Source organism: Monodon monoceros, unplaced genomic scaffold (assembly GCF_005190385.1).
Source record: "Monodon monoceros isolate NGI ecotype Baffin Bay Population unplaced genomic scaffold, NGI_Narwhal_1 Super_Scaffold_9, whole genome shotgun sequence".
Classification (NCBI taxonomy): domain Eukaryota; kingdom Metazoa; phylum Chordata; class Mammalia; order Artiodactyla; family Monodontidae; genus Monodon; species Monodon monoceros.
The window spans coordinates 17899109-17907150 of record NW_021703786.1 but is presented as its reverse complement, the minus strand read 5'-3'; the positions used below and the strand labels follow the sequence as shown (position 1 = coordinate 17907150).

General features: G+C 57.3%; 1 protein-coding gene across 1 annotated transcript; it reads left to right on the top strand.

Annotated features, from left to right (window-relative positions):
* The first annotated feature begins 462 nt into the window (after positions 1 to 462).
* Positions 463 to 7952, top strand: CUNH17orf113 (chromosome unknown C17orf113 homolog). The gene is made up of 2 exons (XM_029211559.1): positions 463 to 4020; positions 5193 to 7952. Exons 1-2 carry the CDS (start codon positions 3478 to 3480, stop codon positions 6675 to 6677), a joined length of 2028 nt encoding a protein of 675 aa, XP_029067392.1. The 5' UTR covers positions 463 to 3477; the 3' UTR covers positions 6678 to 7952.
* Positions 7953 to 8042: the final 90 nt, after the last annotated feature.

Below are 8042 nucleotides of genomic sequence, written 5' to 3'. Positions count from 1 at the left end.
GGAAAGGACGTCAAAGGCAGCTGTTTTAGCCACCCAAAAGGTGCCCAGGCGCCCTCTCCATTGCTGTCTCTGCCTGAGAGCTTGTGCTTCCTGACTCATTTACTGCTCAAATTTTGCGGAGCACCTGCTGGGGGCCAGCCGTGGTTCCCTTCTCTGGAGTCCAGAGAGGAACAAGTAAATTACCTTACCTGCCCTCAGGGAATTTTCCAGGGGAGGGGGGTGGACAGTAAGAGCGCAAGCAATACACAGAAATAAGCATATTTGTAAACTTTGGGGAGTGCGCTGGAGGGAACAAACGGGGCAGGGACAGAAAATAAGGGGACTCGCTGGGGAAGGATAATTAGAGAAGCCTCCCCTGAAGAGGTCATTATGCTAAGACCAGAGGGAAAGTGGATTAGGCAAAGTGTTGGGAGGGAGGGTGGGAACATTCTGGAAGAAGTCGCAGCATGTGCAAAGGTTCTGGGGATGGGACTCTGGCACTCTGGAGGAACTGAGAGAAGGCCAGTGTAGCTGGAAGGGGAGGGAGGCACAAGTGGCTCCCAGAGAGGTCAGCAGTGCCTGGGCATTTGGTAGATCTTGAAAGGGATTCTGGTGCTGGCCTCAGAGCAATGGGCAGTCATGGAGGGATTTTAAGCTGTATGTTTTAAAAAGCCCCCTCTGGCTACTGAGAGTCTCTGACCCCAGACAGGGGTAAGAGTGGGGACCCAGAGTGCCATCGGGAAGCAACTGCTGTAGTCCAAGCAAGAGATGATGGTGGCCTGGACAGGGATGGTGGCAGTGGCATGGAGAGAAGGGATGAGTTAGAGGTAGATCGTAGAGGTGGAATCAACAGGACCTGTGGACAGACCAGGTCCTGATGTGGAAGAGAGTGGGGGTTGGATGGGCAGTTTTCCAGCCGGAGCAGCTGGGTGGGAGAAAGGGCCGTTTTCCTGAGCGGGGCAGCCTGGGAGAGGAGCATATTTTGTAGGGACAGATACAGGAGAGATCTGTTTAGAAAAGCCAGGAAGGCAGTTGGATGGAAAGGTGTGGTGCCCAGAGGAGGGTCCTGTAGAGATGGTTCTGAGCTCTTGGGACAGCTTGAGATAGGGAAGAAGAGGATGAGATGACATCAGAGGAGTGGCTGACGGGAGCAAGGAAAACCAGGGGCTGTGGTGTCCTGGAAGGCAAGAGAAAAGTGTGTTTCAGGAGGGTGTGATGAGCAGTACCAACTGCCTTTCAGAGTCCAGGGGAAGAGGACCAGCAAGGTTCACCCACTTCTGGGAACACGGAGTGCTTCTCCTTACACTGAAGGGGCTGCCCGTGGAATTCTACTCATCTGCCCTTACTCTACCTGCTAAGCGCCAGGTTCCACACAGGGCGCGGGGTGTAGTATCAGGTGGGCAAGACAGTCACTGCTTTCTCAGAGTTTAGAATCAGCTAAACCAACGGCCTCAGAAACAGGAAGTTGTTGGGACTTCCCTGGTGGTCCAGTGGTTGGGACTTCGCCTTCCAATTCCGGGGATTTAGGTTCGATCCCTGGTCAGGGGAGCTGGGATCCCACATGCCTCCCGGCCAAAAAACCGAAACAGAAGCAATATTGTAACAAGTTCAGTAAAGACGTTGAAAATAGTCCACATCAAAAAAAATCTTAAAAAAAAAAAAAGAAACAGGAAGTTGTTTCATATAGCCAAAATAATCCTTTCGTTCTTTTAAACAACCAGCTTTTGCTGAGAGCCATCTGCGTGCCCAGTGCTGTACAGGGACGTAGAGGTACAAAAATGAACAAATGTGATCTTGACCTTCCAGGAACCAAGTACAGAGATACGTAGAGCATCCCTGCATTCACCATATTGTGTTACAAAGACTCATACACGGAGAATTATGGGAGAATAGAGGACAGGTACCAGCCCAGGTTGGGGGGGGATTAGGGTGGCAGAGGGGATGCCTGAGCTGCTCTCCAGGAATGAATGGGAAATAGCCAGGGAAAGAGGAGGGATAGGGAGTTCCAGGCACAGGGGATGGAGGCAGGAGCAGAAATAACAGTAATGTGTGTGAGGCACGGGAAGCCTTTGGAGCTGGCTGAGCAGACAGGAATGGGAAGGCTCTGGAGGTGTCCAGAGGCTGGGGTGGGAGGGGTCTCACTGGCTCACGGTGAGGTATGTAGACTTAGGCAATGGGATACCACCAAAGAGGCGGAAGCAGGGCAGTGACACAGTGGGATCTGTGTGTGGCCTTGCTCTCTGGCTGTTACGTGAGGTATGAATGTGGTGGAACAAAGGCAGAGGCGGAAGCCGCTGCGTAATCCAGGTGAGACGGTGCAGGCCAGGGTCTCAGCATGGCCTGTGGAGTCAGGGGGACTTGGGTTCTAATTCCACCTCAGCCACTTACTGCTTGGCAAACCTTGGGCAAGTCACTTAAAGCTCCTGAGCTTCAGTTTCCTCCTGTCCAAAGTGAGGATGATACCATCCTCAGATAGTACTTGCAAGAGTAATCTTGGTCTCCTGATGGAGTCACCCCAGTCCTTAGCACAGGGCCTGAGTCAGTTCGCACTCGGTAAATGGTAGTTACCGCTGTTGTTATCAGTAACCATGGAGGGGAGGGGCAGGTGTGAGAGATAATGAGGAAGCAGAGGTGGCAGGTCTTGGCCATCAACTGGACGTGGCCGTGGGGTCCTGAACTCCTCATCCTCGCCTCGCACCTGGCGTGGTGGTGGAGTGAGGGAGGTAGAGGCAACCAGCTGGCTGCCTTTAGTCTGGAACCCAGCCCCTGCTTCTGGGCTACCCTTCCCAGAACCGCACAGCTGGTGTGTGTGTGAGCGTGCCCATGCGTGTGTTTAGGGAAGGGAGCTCCAGAGGAAACAAATCCCATTCCTCAGTCCTGTGGCTCTGGGAGCTCAGCTTCGTGCTAACTTCCTTCTGTTGACACAAATGACTGTGGCCTGATGGCACCAGTTATCCTCTGGGCGAGGAGCCAGGATTCAGCCCCGAGTTATTCGTGAGCCCTGAGAACCAGCGCTGTCTCGGGATTATACAGTGTGTTTGCGTTGATGGCGCTGGTCTTTCCAGCTCTGAGTTCTGACGTGCTTCAGCAGTCAAAGCTCGATGCCTTGTCCTGAATACAGGGAGACCCTTAGAGGGGGCTGCAGCCCCCGTACCTCTCCCCACTTTGGATAACGCTTTACGGCCCACTCCCAGTAGCCCTTCCCCATTGGGTCCAGTCCACCCCTCGCCCGGGGAGTCCTCTGTGGGCAGTGTGAACCCCCAGTGGACGCCTAACACCTCTCCCTTGTCTCTTTCACCTCCAGTCTCCCACCAGCGGAGTGGAAATAAACTTTCCGGGCTAAGTTAGATGGATGGTCCCCATTAGCCTGGCGGGCTGCCCCCCTCCTGCCTCCCCACCGACTCCCCTTGTCAAAGGAGGTGCTTCGGTGTGCGGGGCAGGCTGGGGGGACAAGAGCATCTGGGTGGGGGTTGGAGGCGCCCTGCCCCTCGAGCAGGAATGGTGCCCCCGGGGAAGAAACCAGCCGGAGAGGCTTCCAACTCCAATAAGAAGTGCAAGCGTTACTTCAACGAGCACTGGAAAGAGGAGTTCACCTGGCTGGACTTCGACTACGAGCGGAAGTTGATGTTTTGCCTAGAGTGCCGCCAGGCCCTGGTGCGGAACAAGCACGGCAAAGCGGAGAACGCCTTCACTGTGGGCACCGACAACTTCCAGCGCCATGCCCTGCTGCGCCACGTGACCTCGGGGGCCCACCGCCAGGCTCTGGCCGTCAACCGGGGCCGGCCCACTTTTGAGGGCCAGGCTGAGGGTGGAGGGACCTGTCCGGGCCTGGCGACCACCCCCAGCTTCAGGAGTGTCAAGGTGGAAGCGAACCCGGCCAAGGTGGCCGTGCTGACCACGGTGTACTGCATGGCCAAGGAGGACGTGCCTGACGACCGCTGCTCTGCCCTGCTCGAGCTACAGAGGTTCAACCTGTGTCAGGCGCTGCTGGGCATGGAGCACGGCGATTACTACAGTCCTAGGAGGGTGAGGGACATGCAGGTGGGTGGCAGCCAGGGCTGTGGGGGAGGGACTGAGGAGGGAGAACATCGAGCCATCTGGGCATGGCACCAGCATGCCAGGCCCCCGGGCAGCAGCCAAAGCACTTCATTCACACCTTCGCCCATCAGAGCCTTCACTGAGGGCGTACTAGGTGCCAGCTCCTGGGTGCCCAACAGTGAAGAGGCCGGACCAGGCCCTGTCCTCAAGGGCTCAGGTCCGCTCCCCTCACTGCCTAGGTCAGAGGTTGCAAACTGGCGGCCTAGGAGCTCGATTGGCCCACAGATGTGTTTTGGTGGTTTTCACAGTTTTTAAGAAAACTTAAATTAGTCTCCAAGATAAACAAAAAACAACAACAAAAAAAACCACAAGAGATTACATATAAAAATGTGGATTTGTGACTTCTACTAAAAAGCTAGGTCCTCTGCAGTCAGGGCATGAAGTTCTGGTGTTGGAGAGCAGGGCATGGGCTTCCCCATTCCCTTTGGTTTATCCCTGGCCCACTTCAAGGTCAGTATCACCCATGTGGCCCCTGGGGGCATGCATATTGCAGCTCTGTCCTAGGCACTGGCTGTATGAGTCCTGGGGGCTGGTAAAGGGGTGGGGGAGTTGGATCTCATCGCCCAGAGAGATGACAAACAGCACACAGTTGGGGCCCTTTGTAACTGGTAGGGAGTCAACATGTCTATCAGTTAATCCCTGAGCCGCAGAGCAGAGGGAGACCCCAGGAATAAGGCTGACAGGGGCAATGCTGTAGAAAAACACACACACACAAAACGCTGTAGAATCTTTATGGTTCCTAAAGCATTTTTACACGTATAAGTACAACACAAAATTACATTGATGGGAATTCCCTGGCGGTCCAGTGGTTAGGACTCCGCGCTTTCACTGATGAGGGCCCGGGTTCAGTCCCTGGTCAGGGCACTAAGATATGAGTCACAACAACCTTTTGAGGAGCTTGGGGTCAGGTATCAGCCTGGTTTTAGAGCTGAGGAAACAGAGATGAACAGCGAGGTGAAATGATTTGCCCAAGGTCACACAGTCAGTAAGTGGCAAAGCTAGGGTTAGTCTGACCCCAGGCCTGTGCTCTTTCTATCACCCCACCCTGCCTGCCTCCCCTTCCCAGGACAAGCCTAACTCTGTCCTCCCTCCCTTTCTTTCCCTGGCTGTCCCAGGTGGCCATTGCCAGTGTCTTGCACACAGAGGCCTGCCAACGCCTGAAGGCATCCCCGTATGTGGGCCTGGTGTTGGACGAGACCAGGGACTGGCCTGAGTCCCACAATCTGGCCTTGTTTGCCACTTCGGTGTCCCCCTGCGATGGCCAGCCTGCCACCACCTTCCTGGGCAGTGTGGAGCTACAGGAAGGCGAGGCCACCGCTGGCCAACTCCTGGACATTCTGCAGGCTTTCGGCGTGTCTGCATCCAAGCTGGCCTGGCTCAGCTCAAGCCTCCCCAGTGACCGCCTGGGGAGCGTGGGCCCGCAGCTCCAGGCTGCCTGCCCACTGCTCATGGAGCTACACTGCCTCCCCGGCCGGACAGATCCCAAGCCCCCTGCCTACCTAGGTGAATATGAAAGTGTGCTGGATGCCCTATTCCGCCTCCATGGTGGCCCCAGTTCCCACGTGGTCCCTGAGCTCCGGGCGGCACTGGACCTTGCAGCTATTGACTTGGCAGGACCACGGCCAGTGCCCTGGGCCTCCCTGCTGCCTGTGGTGGAAGCAGTGGCTGAGGCTTGGCCTTGCCTGGTGCCCACGCTGGAGGCCTCTGCCCCAGCCTCACCTACAACCAGGGCACTGGCCCTCGCCCTGCGCCAGTTCACCTTTGTGGCCTTCACCCACCTCCTGCTGGATGCTCTGCCGTCCGTGCAGAAGCTCGCCCTTGTCCTGCAGCCAGAAGAGCCAGACTTGGCCTTGCTGCAACCGCTGGTGACGGCAGCTGCAGCCTCCCTCCAAGCGCAGCGCAGCTCAGGTGGAGCGCGTCTCCAGGGCTTCCTGCAGGAACTGGCAACCTCCAGCCCTGACTTGGGCCGCGGCCGCTGCACCTACCGCGGTGTGGAGCTGGTGGGCTACTCCGAGGCTGCGGTCCAGGGCTTGGAGCGGCTGCGGGGGGCTTTCCTGGACTCCATGCGGAGGGGGCTGCGGGACTCCTACCCCGGGCCCTCGCTGGACGCCGTGGCCGCCTTGGCGGCGATCTTCGACCCCCGCCGCTACCCGCAGGCACCCGAGGAGCTGGGCGCGCACGGCGAGGGGCCGCTGCGCGTCCTGTTGCGCGCCTTCGCCCCCGCCGTGGTGTGCCAGCGGGCGCTGGGCGACTTCGCGCTCTTCAAGCGCGTGGTGTGCAGCCTGGGGCGGCTGGGCCCGCGGGCCCTGTGCGCCAAGCTGGCGTGCGCTCGCTCTGAACTGCACGAGCTCTTCCCTGACTTCGCCGCCCTCGCCTCCCTGGCCTTGGCGCTGCCCGCGGGCGCCGGCCTCCTGGACAAGGTCGGCCGCAGCCGGGAGCTGCGGTGGTGGGGGCCGGGCGGGGCGGGGGAAGGCCGGGGCGGCCCCGCGGTGAAGATCGCGGTGGATGGGCCGCCGCTGCACGAGTTTGACTTTGCGCTGGCGGTGGAGTTCCTAGAGGGTGGGTGGGGTGAGGGGCTCCTGGGTTCGCAGCTCACGTGAGGGCGGCCTCCTCTCCTCTGTCCAGCCAGCCCGGGGCCCTAGGCTCTCTAAGGGCCAAGCCGGAATTGACTGTGCTGCACCCAAGCTGACCTCCTAGCTGTGGCCTCCCACCCACCTTCTCCGTGCTCCCTCTGCTCCACGCTGAGTACTAACCCAGCCCCGTAGGCTGTGGAGGAGGGGCTGGATCGGGGGCGGGGCTCGGACCAATGGGCAGAGGTGCTGGGGTCTGGGGCACCCTAAATATCACTCCTGACCTTTCCAGAGTTTGGTGAGAGTAGCTCACCCCTTTCCCTCTGAACTCAGCCAAAGTTTTGGTCCTAGAAAAGTTGAGGGGCTATTGGTTGGAGGGAGGAAGACAGGGTCTGCGCAATTCAGGGGTTGAAGGAGAGGAGACTGGGTCCTTGACTGTTGGCCCCCACTTCTAGCAGCACCTCTTCAGATGTGACTGGAGAGCAGATGACCGCCCTTGTTTTTGACACACGGCACAGCACCCTCTCTGTGCACAAGCTAACAGTTCAAGGGCAGTGGTGGTGCCCTCCTCACCAGTAGGCTGCCTGAGGCTTTTCTCTATATGGCTGTGTATATCGACATACACATCTATAAATGTAAAATAAATCTATCCTATCTTTCACAGTGTTAATACACGAAATCTAAAAGGACTTACTTTGGTTTTGCAATGACAGGGTCCAAAAAAGTCCCAGGTGGACTAAATTTATTTCTAATTTTTTTCCTCCTCAAAATCTGGTTGCTCTCTAAGTTCCTAGCCTTCCCCTGCCCTTGCCTCAGACTTTTTTTTTTTTTTGCCACGCCAGGATTTTAGATTTTAGTTCCTCGACCAAAGATTGAACCCGGGCCCTCGGCGCAGAGTCCTAACCACCGGACTGCCAGGGAATTCGCAACAGATTTTTTTTTTTCTTGCCCACTGCTTGGCTTGTGGGATCTCAGTTGCCCGACCAGGGATTGAACCTGGGCCCCTGCCTCAGACCTTTAAGACCATAGACTGTAAAACCACAGTGCTGGACTGGCTGACTCCGAGATGCAGCCTCAGGCCCAACACAGGGATGTCGGAGGGCTTTTTGCCTCCTGAAGGAAGCAGCTGGGGCCTCACCAGAGCTGGGGAATACATCCTTTCAGATTCCAGTGGGTTTCCTATCCCCTCTGTCAGCCCTTGCTGTGAACCATGTGGGGATCTGGACAGGGTAGGTAGTGAGAGGGGAGGGGGCTGGCCTCTCCCCAGGCCTCCTGGGTTTGGGTTTAATTTGCAATAAAGTGGAAACCCAGTGCATCGTGCAGTCTCCGTGGTGGTGTGTGTGTCAGGGGCCTGACTCCCTTGGCCTGACTCCCCTCTGGGCTTCATTTAGGTCG

Excerpts from the sequence above, each read along its gene's own strand:
- CUNH17orf113 (XM_029211559.1), top strand. The coding sequence starts at position 3,478 with ATGGTGCCCCCGGGGAAGAAACCAGCCGGAGAGGCTTCCAACTCCAAT. Across the intron at positions 4,021-5,192 it reads GGAGGGTGAGGGACATGCAG|GTGGCCATTGCCAGTGTCTT; the intron begins GTGGGTGGCAGC and ends TGGCTGTCCCAG.